Here is a 17,070-nt window from a genome sequence, read left to right on the forward strand (position 1 = left end):
ACTCACAGAAACATACACTTACACACACTGACACACACACACACTCACAGAAACATATACTTACACACACTGACACACACACACACTCACAGAAACATACACTTACACAAACTGACACACACACACACACACAAACACACACACACACACACACACACACACACACACACGCATTCCCTCCATCCCCATGCTAATAGGACAACTTGCCATTAGTTTTAGTGTATTTCTGTGGATGGCACTAAGGCATTGAGATGTGCTGGGAGGCTAATGTAGCATAGCCACACTACGTACTGCCCCATCAGTCTGCACTGAGCATTACACACACACACACACACATCAGCAGCAGCAGCAAGCCTCTCTTTAATGGTCTAGCTGTGTTCTCTCCCTGTCTGCCCTCAGTAGCCTCATTGCCTGGCTTCCTCTGAGAGGACAAGTACTCTGAGAGTATTTCACACACACACTGCACTACACACACACACACACACCAGTCTGCGGCTGGTTTCGGATGTGAGGGAAAGCACTCCAAGAGTCAATGAAGCTTCACATTGAGTCAGCACTAAACAACCCTCAGCACAGTTCCCCCAACACACACACACACATTTATACACACACAGCGATATCAATAAAAAACACTTCTTTCAACACACACATAGAGCATTCAACACAAACACACACAAAACCAACTTGACTCACTCTGCCCGAACCATGACTTTATTACTGTCCAGACACATCTGTATCATGGTTCTAGCACTGAGCCACTGAGGCCTATTGGTAATGACCAGGGCCCCCAGACTGGCCATTAGCAGAAGACCTCAACAAGCTGTTTAGACTGGCCTGTCCCAAACACCCACATTAACTAATCATCACTGAAATAGGTCATGAACAGAAAACACACACACACAGACACACACGCTGGGGGGAGAGAAACAGTTGGTCCTGGCAGATCCCATCTGTCTCACTGTACATTCTTATTAATCAGTGTTAGCTATATTGTTAGGCAGTTCCTCTGCCTCCTCTTTGCTCTTTGTTTTCTCACTTTCTCTCACTGCTGCCTCTCTTTCATTCACTCTCTCTCTCTGCTCTACTTCCTCTCGCTTGCGTTTCTCTGTCACTGCATTCTGTCATGATCTTTGTATTCTGACTTGTTGTCCATTGCTACTACTTTGAGGTTTGAACATTTTTCTCCTTTTTTTTCTGTGTTCCTCTCCCTCTCTTCTTGTCCATCTGTCCTTCTGTACTTTTTGTCTTCCTTTGCAACTGCACAACCCATCCATTCCTCACTCTCATGTGTGTGAATGTGTGTATGCGGTTTGCGCCCCAATGCTCCCATTACTTGTTAAATGTGTGTGTGTGTGTGTGTTTCCGGTTGTGTGTTTTCCTTTGTCTTTTGTGTGTTTTCCTTTGTCTTTTGTGTGTCCTTCCTCCCCCCTTGCCTGTGTTTGTGCCCTACCCCTCGTGTGTATCTTCCCTCGTCGTGTGTATCCTCCCTCGTCGTGTGTGTATCCTCCCTCGCCGTGTGTGTATCCTCCCTCGTCGTGTGTATCCTCCCTCGCCGTGTGTGTATCCTCCCTCGTTGTGTATGTATCCCCCCTCGTCGTGTATGTATCCTCCCTCGTCGTGTGTGTATCCTCCCTCGTCGTGTGTGTATCCTCCCTCGTCGTGTGTGTATCCTCCCTCGTTGTGTGTGTATCCTCCCTCGCCGTGTGTGTATCCTCCCTCGTCGTGGGTGTATCCTCCCTCGTCGTGTGTGTGTGTTTGTGTGTCTTAAAGTCCACCGCTGGAGGCGTCGCGTAGCAGACTGCTCCTGAAATGCTCCAAGTGTGGTGTGATCTCAAGTACAGCTATGTCCAGCTCTACAGCCAGCAGCGCCATGTTAGTCCACACACAGACACACACCCAGACACACACACAGACACACAGCCACACACACACACAGACACACACACCCAGACACACACACATACACACACACACAGACACACACACAGACACACACCCACACACTCTGTCTCTTTCTTTCTGTCTTCTCTCCCCTACTGTCCTCACTCTCTCATTGGTGGGGTGCAAAGAGAGTTGTCTGAGAGTTAATATGACCATCTCTGCTCTTCCATCTCTCTCTCTTTCTACATCTCCCCCTCACCAGTCTGTCTGTCTGTCTGTCTGTCTGTCTGTCTGTCTGTCTGTCTGTCTGTCTGTCTGTCTGTCTGTCTGTCTGTCTGTCTGTCTGTCTGTCTGTCTGTCTGTCTGTCTGTCTGTCTGTCTGTCTGTCTGTCTGTCTGTCTGTCTGAGGCTAAAGACAGATCTGTCTTTCTGACAGTCTAACACTCTGGATATGAAACTATGACAGCATGAACATATTCAATTGGTGTCAGATGTCATGGGTAACCAGAGGGAACACACACACACACACACACACACACACACACACTCATGCTGGGATCTCACATCAGCAGACCCCTTATAGACAGCTATCAGTTGTCCGTCTCTCACCTGGCCGCGTTCTACATCCATCACACCGTCTGGAGAGCAACTGACGTGTGTGTCACTGTGTGTTCGTGTGCGTGCTCGTGTGTCACTGTGTGCTGGTGTGTGTGCTCGTGTGTCACTGTGGGTTTGTGTGCGTGCTCGTGTGTGTCACTGTGGGTTTGTGTGCGTGCTCGTGTGTCACTGTGTGCTGGTGTGTGTCACTGTGGGTTTGTGTGCGTGCTCGTGTGTGTCACTGTGGGTTTGTGTGTGTGCTGGTGTGTGTGGTTGTGCTCACACTCACAAATGTGAATGTGTTATGAGTGAATTGCCATCCAAGATTCTAGAGGCTGAACTTCTCTCCCCATCTCCTCCCCCTCTTTTCCTCTCCTCCCCCTCTTCTGCCCTCTCCTCTCCATCTCCTCTCCCTCTTCTCTCCTCTCCTCCCTCTCTTCTGCCCTCTCCTCTCCATCTCCTCTCTCTCTTCTCTCCTCTCCTCCCCCTCTTCTCCCATCTCCTCTCCATCTCCTCTCCCTCTTCTCTCCTCTCCATCTCCTCTCTCTCTTCTCTCCTCTCCTCCCCCTCTTCTCCCATCTCCTCTCTCTCTTCTCTCCTCTCCTCCCCCTCTTCTCCCATCTCCTCTCCATCTCCTCTCCCTCTTCTCTCCTCTCCTCCCTCTCTTCTGCCCTCTCCTCTCCATCTCCTCTCTCTCTTCTCTCCTCTCCTCCCACCTCTTCTCCCATCTCCTCTCCATCTCCTCTCCCTCTTCTCTCCTCTCCTCCCTCTCTTCTGCCCTCTCCTCTCCATCTCCTCTCCCTCTCCTCTCCTCCCTCTCTTCTGCCCTCTCCTCTCCATCTCCCTCTCTCTCTTCTCTCCTCTCCTCCCCCTCTTCTCCCATCTCCTCTCCATCTCCTCTCCCTCTTCTCTCCTCTCCTCCCTCTCTTCTGCCCTCTCCTCTCCATCTCCTCTCCCTCTTCTCTCCTCTCCTCCCTCTCTTCTGCCCTCTCCTCTCCATCTCCTCTCTCTCTTCTCTCCTCTCCTCCCCCTCTTCTCCCATCTCCTCTCCATCTCCTCTCCCTCTTCTCTCCTCTCCTCCCTCTCTTCTGCCCTCTCCTCTCCATCTCCTCTCCCTCTTCTCTCCTCTCCTCCCTCTCTTCTGCCCTCTCCTCTCCATCTCCTCTCTCTCTTCTCTCCTCTCCTCCCACCTCTTCTCCCATCTCCTCTCCATCTCATCTCCCTCTTCTCTCCTCTCCTCCCTCTCTTCTGCCCTCTCCTCTCCATCTCCTCTCCCTCTTCTCTCCTCTCCTCCCTCTCTTCTGCCCTCTCCTCTCCATCTCCTCTCTCTCTTCTCTCCTCTCCTCCCTCTCTTCTGCCCTCTCCTCTCCATCTCCTCTCCCTCTTCTCTCCTCTCCTCCCTCTCTTCTGCCCTCTCCTCTCCATCTCCTCTCCCTCTTCTCTCCTCTCCTCCCTCTCTTCTGCCCTCTCCTCTCCATCTCCTCTCCCTCTTCTCTCCTCTCCTCCCCCCTCTTCTCCCCTCTCCTCTCCATCTCCTCTCCCTCTTCTCTCCTCTCCTCCCCCCTCTTCTCCCCTCTCCTCTCAATCTCCTCTCCCTCTTCTCCGGTCTTTCTCCTCTCTCAGGGCGTCCCTGTGGAGTTCCTGTGTAGTTCTCCCTCTGCTGGCTCTGACTTGGATGTCTGCTGTGTTGGCCATCACCGACCGCCGCTCCACACTGTTCCAGGTACATTTTGCTGTCTTCACACACACACACACACACACACACACACACACACACACACACACCAATCTGCTTTATTAGCATGAAATCATTGTGTCAATATTGCCAAAGCAACAATGTATACAATATACATTGGAATAAAATGATAAAGAATAACAAATAATAATATAAAATGGTAGTAAATAATACTACAAAATGAAATACAAATAACAACAATATAGTAGAAATGTAGTAAATATAAAAAGCTAAACATGTCAAATGAAACTATAACTAACTTATAACTAAATAACTGTCATCTTCACCATTACATCAGTACTACAACTACTATCATTATTACTACTACTACCACCACCATCATTACATTGCTATCATTACCATTATCACCCATACCATTACTATTTGGAATGATAACAACAATAATAATAGGAATAACAATAATAGTAATAACATTAATACTAATAATAAGTAAGTTACTGTTTACTATACAGACATTATTATTATTATTCAGTGTCCCTCAGGCTATGGCAGGCAAATGCATATTTGGCTGCAAGAGGAGCCATGAGCTCTTTGCTCTTTGCCCATGAGTATATTTTGTTTTTCCTCTGGGTTTAAAGTAAACATTTGGAATAAATGTAGTCATTTCTGAGAATAATGAATCTCTTGGTGAGGAATATTTCTCACAGTAAAGGAGAAAGTGCATCTCTGTTTCTACCTCCCTTGTGGTGCAGTGACCACGTCCACGCTCCTCTTTGGGTAGCCAGGTCTTTTAATGTCTGCCGGTTTCTATTGCCAATCGGTGCTCACTCAGCCTGTACTTGGTAAGGATCTGTCTCTGCTTCGTATCTCTGACAGCGTAGAGAGAAGCCAGCTATTGTCGTTCTTTTAACGCAACGTAACGTAATCAACACTGCTAGCTAGCCAGCTAGTCCCCGAATTGCAGCACTGTAGAAACTATCACACTCAACGGAACGACTTGATTAGTGTAGTGCCAACAACGCAGCCACTGCCAGCTAGCCTACTTCAGCAGTACTGTATCATTTTAATCATTTTAGTCAATAAGATTCTTGCTACGTAAGCTTAACTTTCTGAACATTCGAGACGTGTAGTCCACTTGTCATTCCATTCTCCTTTGCATTAGCGTAGCCTCTTCTGTAGCCTGTCAACTATGTGTATGTCTATCCCTGTTCTCTCCTCTCTGCACAGACCATACAAACACTCCACACCGCGTGGCCGCGGCCACCCTAATCTGGTGGTCCCAGCGCGCACGACCCACGTGGAGTTCCAGGTCTCCGGTAGCCTCTGGAACTGCCGATCTGCGGCCAACAAGGCAGAGTTCATCTCAGCCTATGCCTCCCTCCAGTCCCTCGACTTCTTGGCACTGACGGAAACATGGATCACCACAGATAACACTGCTACTCCTACTGCTCTCTCTTCGTCCGCCCACGTGTTCTCGCACACCCCGAGAGCTTCTGGTCAGCGGGGTGGTGGCACCGGGATCCTCATCTCTCCCAAGTGGTCATTCTCTCTTTCTTCCCTTACCCATCTGTCTATCGCCTCCTTTGAATTCCATGCTGTCACAGTTACCAGCCCTTTCAAGCTTAACATCCTTATCATTTATCGCCCTCCAGGTTCCCTCGGAGAGTTCATCAATGAGCTTGATGCCTTGATAAGCTCCTTTCCTGAGGACGGCTCACCTCTCACAGTTCTGGGCGACTTTAACCTCCCCACGTCTACCTTTGACTCATTCCTCTCTGCCTCCTTCTTTCCACTCCTCTCCTCTTTTGACCTCACCCTCTCACCTTCCCCCTACTCACAAGGCAGGCAATACGCTCGACCTCATCTTTACTAGATGCTGTTCTTCCACTAACCTCACTGCAACTCCCCTCCAAGTCTCCGACCACTACCTTGTATCCTTTTCCCTCTCGCTCTCATCCAACACTTCCCACACTGCCCCTACTCGGATGGTATCGCGCCGTCCCAACCTTCGTTCTCTCTCCCCCGCTACTCTCTCCTCTTCCATCCTATCATCTCTTCCCTCTGCTCAAACCTTCTCCAACCTATCTCCTGATTCTGCCTCCTCAACCCTCCTCTCCTCCCTTTCTGCATCCTTTGACTCTCTATGTCCCCTATCCTCCAGGCCGGCTCGGTCCTCCCCTCCCGCTCCGTGGCTCGACGACTCATTGCGAGCTCACAGAACAGGGCTCCGGGCAGCCGAGCGGAAATGGGGGAAAACTCGCCTCCCTGCGGACCTGGCATCCTTTCACTCCCTCCTCTCTACATTTTCCTCTTCTGTCTCTGCTGCTAAAGCCACTTTCTACCACTCTAAATTCCAAGCATCTGCCTCTAAACCTAGGAAGCTCTTTGCCACCTTCTCCTCCCTCCTGAATCCTCCCCCCTCCTCCCTCTCTGCAGATGACTTCGTCAACCATTTTGAAAAGAAGGTCGACAACATCCAATCCTCGTTTGCTAAGTCAAACGACACCGCTGGTTCTGCTCACACTGCCCTACCCTGTGCTCTGACCTCTTTCTCCCCTCTCTCTCCAGATGAAATCTTGCGTCTTGTGACGGCCGGCCGCCCAACAACCTGCCCGCTTGACTCTATCCCCTCCTCTCTTCTCCAGACCATCTCCGGTGACCTTCTCCCTTACCTCACCTCGCTCATCAACTCATCCCTGGCCGCTGGCTACGTCCCTCCCGTCTTCAAGAGAGCGAGAGTTGCACCCCTTCTGAAAAAACCTACACTCGATCCCTCCGATGTCAACAACTACAGACCAGTATCCCTTCTTTCTTTTCTCTCCAAAACTCTTGAACGTGCCGTCCTTGGCCAGCTCTCCCGCTATCTCTCTCAGAATGACCTTCTTGATCCAAATCAGTCAGGTTTCAAGACTAGTCATTCAACTGAGACTGCTCTTCTGTGTATCACGGAGGCGCTCCGCACTGCTAAAGCTAACTCTCTCTCCTCTGCTCTCATCCTTCTAGACCTATCGGCTGCCTTCGATACTGTGAACCATCAGATCCTCCTCTCCACCCTCTCCGAGTTGGGCATCTCCGGCGCGGCCCACGCTTGGATTGCGTCCTACCTGACAGGTCGCTCCTACCAGGTGGCGTGGCGAGAATCTGTCTCCTTACCACGCGCTCTCACCACTGGCGTCCCCCAGGGCTCTGTTCTAGGCCCTCTCCTATTCTCGCTATACACCAAGTCACTTGGGTCTGTCATAACCTCACATGGTCTCTCCTATCATTGCTATGCAGACGACACACAATTAATCTTCTCCTTTCCCCCTTCTGATGACCAGGTGGCGAATCGCATCTCTGCATGTCTGGCAGACATATCAGTGTGGATGACGGATCACCACCTCAAGCTGAACCTCGGCAAGACGGAGCTGCTCTTCCTCCCGGGAAGGACTGCCCGTTCCATGATCTCGCCATCACGGTTGACAACTCCATTGTGTCCTCCTCCCAGAGCGCTAAGAACCTTGGCGTGATCCTGGACAACACCCTGTCGTTCTCAACTAACATCAAGGCGGTGGCCCGTTCCTGTAGGTTCATGCTCTACAACATCCGCAGAGTACGACCCTGCCTCACACAGGAAGCGGCGCAGGTCCTAATCCAGGCACTTGTCATCTCCCGTCTGGATTACTGCAACTCGCTGTTGGCTGGGCTCCCTGCCTGTGCCATTAAACCCCTACAACTCATCCAGAACGCCGCAGCCCGTCTGGTGTTCAACCTTCCCAAGTTCTCTCACGTCACCCCGCTCCTCCGCTCTCTCCACTGGCTTCCAGTTGAAGCTCGCATCCGCTACAAGACCATGGTGCTTGCCTACGGAGCTGTGAGGGGAACGGCACCTCAGTACCTCCAGGCTCTGATCAGGCCCTACACCCAAACAAGGGTACTGCGTTCATCCACCTCTGGCCTGCTCGCCTCCCTACCACTGAGGAAGTACAGTTAAATCCATGTTGAACAATTTAAGCACAGCATTTTGCAACTCAGCATTTCATTTCAATGTTATCTAGACCACAAGCCTTCTTTCATTTGATAGATTTGAGATATTCATTTATTTCTTGTTGGGTTATTGGGTAATCTAATGGATTTAGGTTGTTTTTAATGACTGATTCAAGGATGCTCCATTTTTCATGATTTCTAATTGCTTATGTTGTAAGTCTTTTTGTGGGATGTTTTTGTATAGATTATCAAAATAAATTCCCAAATTCTCTCTCTCTTTCTCTCTCTCTCTCTCTCTCTCTCTCTCTCTCTCTCTCTCTCTCTCTCTCTCTCTCTGTTGATCTTTCTCTGTCTCTCTATCTACTGTATATGCTAACTGACTCCTGTTCTGCTCTTTTTCAGGTGCTGTTTGCTGTCTTTGACTCTGTCCAGGGCTTTGTCATCATTACTGTGCACTGTGTCATGCGCCGCGAGGTTAGTGTGTGTGTGTAAACATGTGTCTGTCTGTCTGTCTGTCTGTCTGTCTGTCTGTCTGTCTGTCTGTCTGTCTGTCTGTCTGTCTGTCTGTCTGTCTGTCTGTCTGTCTGTCTGTCTGTCTGTCTGTCTGTCTGTCTGTCTGTCTGTCTGTGTTTACTGTATGTTGACTTTCTCCTACTGAAGTGTACAGTACCAGCTAGCTAGCTAGACAGAGAATCAGCTCAGACATGGGAAGGATTACTCTTGTGAATATGCCAATAGCTCCAGCACATATTAATATAATAGAGCATTGTCCAGATGATGCAGGGCCCCTATAAAGAGATTAGTAAGACACTATGAAGTAAGATGATAAGTCCCCATTCTAATGCCCTCAATGCTCATTCACCACAGACCCGCACAGGGCCCCTAGTGAGACCAAATACCCATCTACTACACACACACACATGCATGCACACACACATGCATGCACACACACACGTACCCGAAAGCATACACACATGTACACGTACACACACACGTACACACACACAATCGCAAACTACCCCCTAGTATGCCCAAATACCCAACTACCCACAATGCATTGGGGTTTGATCCATTCCGTGCCTACACAGCATCTCCAAGCCTCTCCTCCAGCTACGATATGCATAGTTAAATAGGTTATTGGATAAACTGATACAGTAGTTTAAAACATAATATTAAATGCCAGAAGCGCTAAGCCATATATGTTAAATCAATATCACAAAAGCGTAGGATTAGTCAACTAAATCCAGGAATTATTTTAGTAAATATGAAAATCTCTGCCAGGGACTGAACCTAATCCCTAATAGCTGCAGCACAACGGGTAAGGAGAGTATGCTACCTCTGGATTGGAGAGATGTGGAGAGAAGGAGAGGAAAGTGGGATGAGAGATGGTCTAAAGAAGATGCGGAGAGGAACAGATAGGCAGAGGGTTGGAATAGAAGAAGATGGAGCTTGAATGAACAGAGTTCATGGATCTATGGAGAGGGTGTGTTGCAGAGCAACAACGTGTGTATGAGAACGAGGAAGGGAGGGAGGGAAAAGAGAGTGGTTAAGAGAGCATGCAGACATCTGTGGAAAATGTTATTTATCCAATAGGGAGTGAGAGAACACAGATGTATAGAAAATGTGATTAGCAAAATGAGAGAGGGGGGAGAGGGAGGGAGTGAGAAAACATAGATGTTTATATAGAAACCGTGACAAACAGAGAGAGGGGTGGGAGAGAGATGGATGGATGGATGGATGGAGAAAATGAGGAGAGAGTTAAGGGACATGGGTGTATGTATGAAAATAATGACCTTAGCAGAGAGGAGGGGGAGTGGGACAAAAATAGGGAGGGAGAGGTGACAGAGAAAATAGAGGGAGAGAGAAGGAGACAGGGATAATGAAGAACACAAAGGGGAGAGGGTGAACATGGGGGAGGGGGGGAGTACATTATAGACCCAAAGGAAACCCATTTGACTGTGAAATGAGAATGACCTAGCCATTAGCGTGCCAAAGTACCCAGCAGGGAATCAGAGTTAACTTAGAGAGGATGGAGAGAGAGAGAGAGAAAGCTAGTTGAAGAGATACAATGTCCTCCTGTGTGCTACCTACATGTACAAATTAGGATCTGGCTAAAAATACTTGAATCAGTTATAGAACCCATTGCCCTTAATGGTTGTGAGGTCTGGGGTCCGCTCACCAACCAATAATTCCCAAAATGGGATAAACACCAAATTCAGACTCTGCATGCAGAATTCTGCAAAAATATCCTCCGTATACAACGTAAAACACCAAATAATGCATGCAGAGAAGAATTAGAATGATACTTCAGTAGGTCGATACTTAAGACTGACCCAAACTTAACTTTTGACTATGTACAGACTCAGTGATCATAGCCTTGCCAGGCAGGCCTGGCTCTAAAGATGTGCACACTGCCCACAAAATGAGGTGGAAACTGAGCTGCACTTCCTAACCTGCTGCCAAATGTATAACCGTATTAGATATACATATTTCCTTCAGATTACACAGATCCACAAACAATTTGAAAACAAACCCGATTTTGATGAACTCCCATATCTATTGTGTGAAATACCACAGTGTGCCATCACAGAAGCAAGATGTGTGACCTGTTGCCACAAGAAAAGAGCAACCAGTAAATAACAAACATCATTGCAAATACAACCTATATTTACGTTTATTTATTTTCCCTTTTGTACTTTAACTATTTGCACATTGTTACAACACTGTAATTAATACATAATATGACATTTGTAGTGTCTAAATTATTTTGGAACTTGTGAGTGTAATGTTTTATGTTCATTTTTATTTCACATTTGTATATTATCTACTTCACTTTCTTTGGCAATGTTAACATATGTTTCCCATACCAATAAAGCCCCTTGAATTGATTGAATAGATAGATAGATAGATAGATAGATAGATAGATAGATAGATAGATAGATAGATAGATAGATAGATAGATAGATAGATAGATAGATAGATAGATAGATAGATAGATAATGGCGATAATGCGGTAAATGCCCAATTCATCTGACACGGCCTCTGATCCAATATGCAGTCGCTCTCTCTCTCTCTCTCTCTCTCTCTCTCTCTCTCTCTCTCTCTCTCTCTCTCTCTCTCTCTCTCACAAACACACACACACACACACACACACACACGGACACACGCTGAACACCCACTGTGAGTGAAGATGGCTTTTCGTTGGCTCTGCAGCTCATTTCAGTGTTCTGTTCTCAGATTCCAGTCATAGGGTGGCGATTTGTTGTCCTACTCATCGGCTCAGATTGAAGTCAGGTCACACTGTCTCTGTCCTCAGGTGAAGACATGGTTCACTGATATCATGGAGGGATGGTGGGAAACAGATTACAGATTAGCAGAGTTCATTGAGTCAGGGACAACAACCACACTTCAAATCAAACTTAAAGTCAATTTAATACAGCAACACACTTTGTCGTGAAATAATCAAATGAAGGAGATAAAAACAAACTGAATGCAATAAAAGAGATGAACCTGAAACAAAATGGATATCTAAATATGGACTCTGTTCATAGACACGATTTGTCGTCACAGCGTGTCAGTGTAGTTATTGTGTGTGATATGTGTATACGTACATTCACGTGTCCTATCCATGTTGAGCTGGTTACACACTGCACATTTTTTGTAAATGGATCAAAAATAAAAAATGTTCTTTGTCATTATGGGGTGTTGTGTATAAATTGACGAGGACATGTTTTTATTGAATCCATTTTAGCATTAGGCTGTAACGTAACAACATGTGAAAAAGTCAAGGTCTGAATATTCTCAGAACGCACTGTATATACAAAAGTATGTGGACACCCTTTCAAATGAGTGGATGCAGCTATTTCATCTACACCCGTTGCTGACACGTGTATAAAATCGAGCTCACAGCAATGCAATCTCCATAGACAAACATTGGCAATAGCCTTTCAATGAGGCACCATATTAGGAAGCCACCTTTCCAACAAGTCAGTTCATCAAATTTCTGCCCTGCTAGAGCTGCCCCGGTCAATTTTAAGTACTAATATTGTGAAGCGGAAATGTCTAGGAGCAACAATGGCTCAGCCGCGAAGTGATAGGTCACACAAGCGCACAGAACGGGACCGGCGAGTGTTCAATTGTGTAGTGTGTAAAAAACGTCTGTCCTCGGTTGCAAAACTCACTACCAAGTTCCAAACTGCATCTGGAAGCAACATCAGCACAATAACTGTTCGGCGGGAGCTTCATGAAATGGGTTTCCATGGCCGAGCAGCCCCACACAAGCCTAAGATCCCCATGCACAGTGCCAAGCATCGGGCTGGAGTGGTGTAAAGCTCGCCCCCATTGGACTCTGGAGCAGTGGAAATGTGTTCTCTGGAGTGATGAATCATGCTTCACCATCTGACAGTCTGACGGACGAATCTGGGTTTGGCGGATGCCATAAGTAAGCTACCTACCCCAATGCATAGTGCCAACTGTAAAGTTTGATGGAGGAGCAATACTGGTCTGAGTCTGTTTTACATGGTTTTGGCTCGGCCCCTTAGTTCCAGTGAAGGGAAATCTACAGCATACAATGACATTCTAGATGATTCTGCGATTCCAAATTTGTGGCAACAGTTTGGGGAAGGCACTTTTCTGTTTCAGCATGACAATGCCTCCATGCCCAAAGCGAGGACATACAGAAATGGTTTTTCTAGATCGTTGTGGAAAAACTTTACTGGCCTGCATTGAATGGATGAATTGGAATGCAGACAGCGAGCCAGGCTTAATCGCCCAACATAGGTGCCTGACATCACTAATGCTCTTGTGGCTGAATGGAACCAAGTCCCTGCAGCAATGTTCCAACATCTAGTGGAAAGCCTTCCCAGAAGAGTGGAGGATTTTATAGCAGCAAACAGGGGACCAACTCCATATTAATGCCCATGATTTTGGTATGAGATGTTCGACGATTGGTCATGTAGTGTACATATAAACAGTACCAGCACTCAAAATGAGTCCTGCAACTATTCACTCCAAGTCAAGCACTGGTTCAAGTATCTCATTTTTTTAAACAATATTATCATTGTCCCCAATGCACGTTATGCCCAAAATTCAACAGTGAAGTTGTTGAATGTATTTGTATTTATTATGAATCCCCAGTACTCTTCCTGGTGTCCAGCAGAATTGAGGCAGTTATACAATTTAAAAAAACATTACAATTAATTCAAAACCGATTTCACAACACATTAAGTGTTTGCCCTCCTGCCACTACTCTATTACCACTTGTCTACAACACAACATCCATCTGTGCATGTGTGTATTAGGGCGTATGTTATCGTGTGTGTGTGTGCATGTGTCTGTGCCTGTATTGGTGTGTCTTCACAGTCGCCGCTGTTCCATCGGGGGTATTTTATCGCTCGGGGCAGGCATGAATGTGAAAGCCTTGTTATTAGCTCTCTCTCTCAAGTGACTTGTGATGCCAAAGGTAATGTGGGTGTAAATGTCATAGTCTGTACCCACCACCCAGCATTAGCTTACCTAATGAAAGTATCAGAGAATAGCAAACAATATGCTATATCTCTGAGCGCTGCGTCTCTGGTGTCAGTTACCACCATATCTATCTTTGTTTTAATAGTATTATCCTCCTAACGGAACCCTCAGTAGACTGGCTGCCTATCTAGATTCAACAACTGTGTACTTTTGGTACCCATTTGTCATACTTGAGTAAAATAAAGATACCTTAATAGAAAATGGCTCAAGTAAAAGTGAAATTCACCCGGTAAAATACCACTTGAGTAAAAGTCTAAGACTATTTGGTTTTATATATACTTAAGCATGGGAAATATATGCAATTGAAAAAATATACTTATCAAGGTAAAAGTATAGTATCAAGGTAAAAGTAAAAGTAAAAGTATAAATCATTTCAAATTACTTATATTAAGCAAACCAAACTGCACAATTGTTTATTTACTTTTTATTATTTACGGATTGCCAGTGTCATGCTCCAACACTCAGACATCATTTACAAACAAAGCATTTGTTTTTAGTGAGTCCACCAGATCAGAGGCAGTAGGTAGGACCAGGGATGTTCTCTGTTTAGTGAGTCCACCAGATCAGAGGCAGTAGGGAGGACCAGGGATGTTCTCGGTTTAGTGAGTCCACCAGATCAGAGTCAGTAGGGAGGACCAGGGATGTTCTCTGTGTTGTGAGTCCACCAGATCAGAGGCAGTAGGGAGGACCAGGGATGTTCTCTGTTTAGTGAGTCCACCAGATCAGAGGCAGTAGGGAGGACCAGGGATGTTCTCGGTTTAGTGAGTCCACCAGATCAGAGTCAGTAGGGAGGACCAGGGATGTTCTCTGTGTTGTGAGTCCACCAGATCAGAGGCAGTAGGGAGGACCAGGGATGTTCTCTGTTTAGTGAGTCCACCAGATCAGAAGCAGTAGGGAGGACCAGGGATGTTCTCTGTTTAGTGAGTCCACAAGATCAGAGGCAGTAGGGAGGACCAGGGATGTTCTCTGTTTAGTGAGTCCACCAGATCAGAGGCAGTAGGGAGGACCAGGGATGTTCTCTGTTTAGTGAGTCCACCAGATCAGAGGCAGTAGGGAGGACCAGGGATGTTCTCTGTTTAGTGAGTCCACCAGATCAGAGGCAGTAGGGAGGACCAGGGATGTTCTCTGTTTAGTGAGTCCACCAGATCAGAGGCAGTAGGGAGGACCAGGGATGTTCTCTGTTTAGTGAGTCCACCAGATCAGAGGCAGTAGGGAGGACCAGGGATGTTCTCGGTTTAGTGAGTCCACCAGATCAGAGTCAGTAGGGAGGACCAGGGATGTTCTCTGTGTTGTGAGTCCACCAGATCAGAGGCAGTAGGGAGGACCAGGGATGTTCTCTGTTTAGTGAGTCCACCAGATCAGAGGCAGTAGGGAGGACCAGGGATGTTCTCTGTTTAGTGAGTCCACCAGATCAGAGGCAGTAGGGAGGACCAGGGATGTTCTCTGTTTAGTGAGTCCACCAGATCAGAGGCAGCAGGGAGGACCAGGGATGTTCTCTGTTTAGTGAGTCCACCAGATCAGAGGCAGTAGGGAGGACCAGGGATGTTCTCTGTTTAGTGAGTCCACCAGATCAGAGGCAGTAGGGAGGACCAGGGATGTTCTCGGTTTAGTGAGTCCACCAGATCAGAGTCAGTAGGGAGGACCAGGGATGTTCTCTGTGTTGTGAGTCCACCAGATCAGAGGCAGTAGGGAGGACCAGGGATGTTCTCTGTTTAGTGAGTCCACCAGATCAGAAGCAGTAGGGAGGACTAGGGATGTTCTCTGTTTAGTGAGTCCACAAGATCAGAGGCAGTAGGGAGGACCAGGGATGTTCTCTGTTTAGTGAGTCCACCAGATCAGAGGCAGTAGGGAGGACCAGGGATGTTCTCTGTTTAGTGAGTCCACCAGATCAGAGGCAGTAGGGAGGACCAGGGATGTTCTCTGTTTAGTGAGTCCACCAGATCAGAGGCAGTAGGGAGGACCAGGGATGTTCTCTGTTTAGTGAGTCCACCAGATCAGAGGCAGTAGGGAGGACCAGGGATGTTCTCTGTTTAGTGAGTCCACCAGATCAGAGGCAGTAGGGAGGACCAGGGATGTTCTCGGTTTAGTGAGTCCACCAGATCAGAGTCAGTAGGGAGGACCAGGGATGTTCTCTGTGTTGTGAGTCCACCAGATCAGAGGCAGTAGGGAGGACCAGGGATGTTCTCTGTTTAGTGAGTCCACCAGATCAGAGGCAGTAGGGAGGACCAGGGATGTTCTCTGTTTAGTGAGTCCACCAGATCAGAGGCAGTAGGGAGGACCAGGGATGTTCTCTGTTTAGTGAGTCCACCAGATCAGAGGCAGCAGGGAGGACCAGGGATGTTCTCTGTTTAGTGAGTCCACCAGATCAGAGGCAGTAGGGAGGACCAGGGATGTTCTCTGTTTAGTGAGTCCACCAGATCAGAGGCAGTAGGGAGGACCAGGGATGTTCTCTGTTTAGTGAGTCCACTAGATCAGAGGCAGCGGGGAGGACCAGGGATGTTCTCTGTTTAGTGAGTCCACTAGATCAGAGGCAGCAGGGAGGACCAGGGATGTTCTCTGTTTAGTGAGTCCACCAGATCAGAGGCAGTAGGGAGGACCAGGGATGTTCTCTGTTTAGTGAGTTCACTAGATCAGAGGCAGCGGGGAGGACCAGGGATGTTCTCTTGAGTGTGTGAATTGAACCGTTTTCCTGTCCTGAGTTCTTTTGAGTCTCGGGGAAAATGTATCTAGTGAAAAGTATATTATTTTCTTTTGGAATGTAGTGAAGTAAAAGTAGTCAAAAATATTAATAATACAGTAAAGTACACATACCCCAAAAAACGATTTACCTAGTACTTTAAAGTATTTTTATTTAAGTACTTTACTGTACTGCTCTTTGTTCTTCAGTTCTCTCTCTCACTTTCTCAGTCTCTGTCTTTATTTCTATTCTCTCACTTTCTCAGTCTCTGTCTTTATTTCTATTCTCTCACTTTCTCAGTCTCTGTCTTTATTTCTATTCTCTCACTTTCTCAGTCTCTGTCTTTATTTCTATTCTCTCACTTTCTCAGTCTCTGTCTTTATTTCTATTCTCTCACTTTCTCAGTCTCTGTCTTTATTTCTATTCTCTCACTTTCTCAGTCTCTGTCTTTATTTCTATTCTCTCACTTTCTCAGTCTCTGTCTTTATTTCTATTCTCTCACTTTCTCAGTCTCTGTCTTTATTTCTATTCTCTCACTTTCTCAGTCTCTGTCTTTATTTCTATTCTCTCACTTTCTCAGTCTCTGTCTTTATTTCTATTCTCTCACTTTCTCAGTCTCTGTCTTTATTTCTATTCTCTCACTTTCTTTTTCTTTGGATGTTTTCAAATAGTGTTTTTTTAAATGAATACAGTCGTATTAAAAGGTAACAAACACATTTAAGAAACT

The 17,070-nt window shown here is 46.8% G+C and overlaps 1 protein-coding gene across 4 annotated transcripts in view; it reads left to right on the plus strand.

Moving 5' to 3' along the window:
• The window catches only part of LOC115128812 (adhesion G protein-coupled receptor B2-like), a 147,083-nt gene that overhangs the window by 87,975 nt on the left and 42,038 nt on the right, over positions 1–17,070 (plus strand). For 3 of the 4 annotated variants that reach the window (XM_065017917.1, XM_065017918.1, XM_065017920.1), the window contains 3 exons: positions 1,771–1,872; positions 4,102–4,201; positions 8,543–8,614. In XM_065017917.1, the coding sequence (XP_064873989.1) occupies positions 1,771–1,872; positions 4,102–4,201; positions 8,543–8,614 (274 nt within the window). The remainder of the gene's footprint in view (positions 1–1,770; positions 1,873–4,101; positions 4,202–8,542; positions 8,615–17,070) is intronic. The other variant, XM_065017919.1, reaches the window with a different exon arrangement.

The sequence above is a fragment of the Oncorhynchus nerka genome, linkage group LG4 (genome assembly GCF_034236695.1).
Source record: "Oncorhynchus nerka isolate Pitt River linkage group LG4, Oner_Uvic_2.0, whole genome shotgun sequence".
Taxonomy (NCBI): Eukaryota; Metazoa; Chordata; class Actinopteri; order Salmoniformes; family Salmonidae; genus Oncorhynchus; species Oncorhynchus nerka.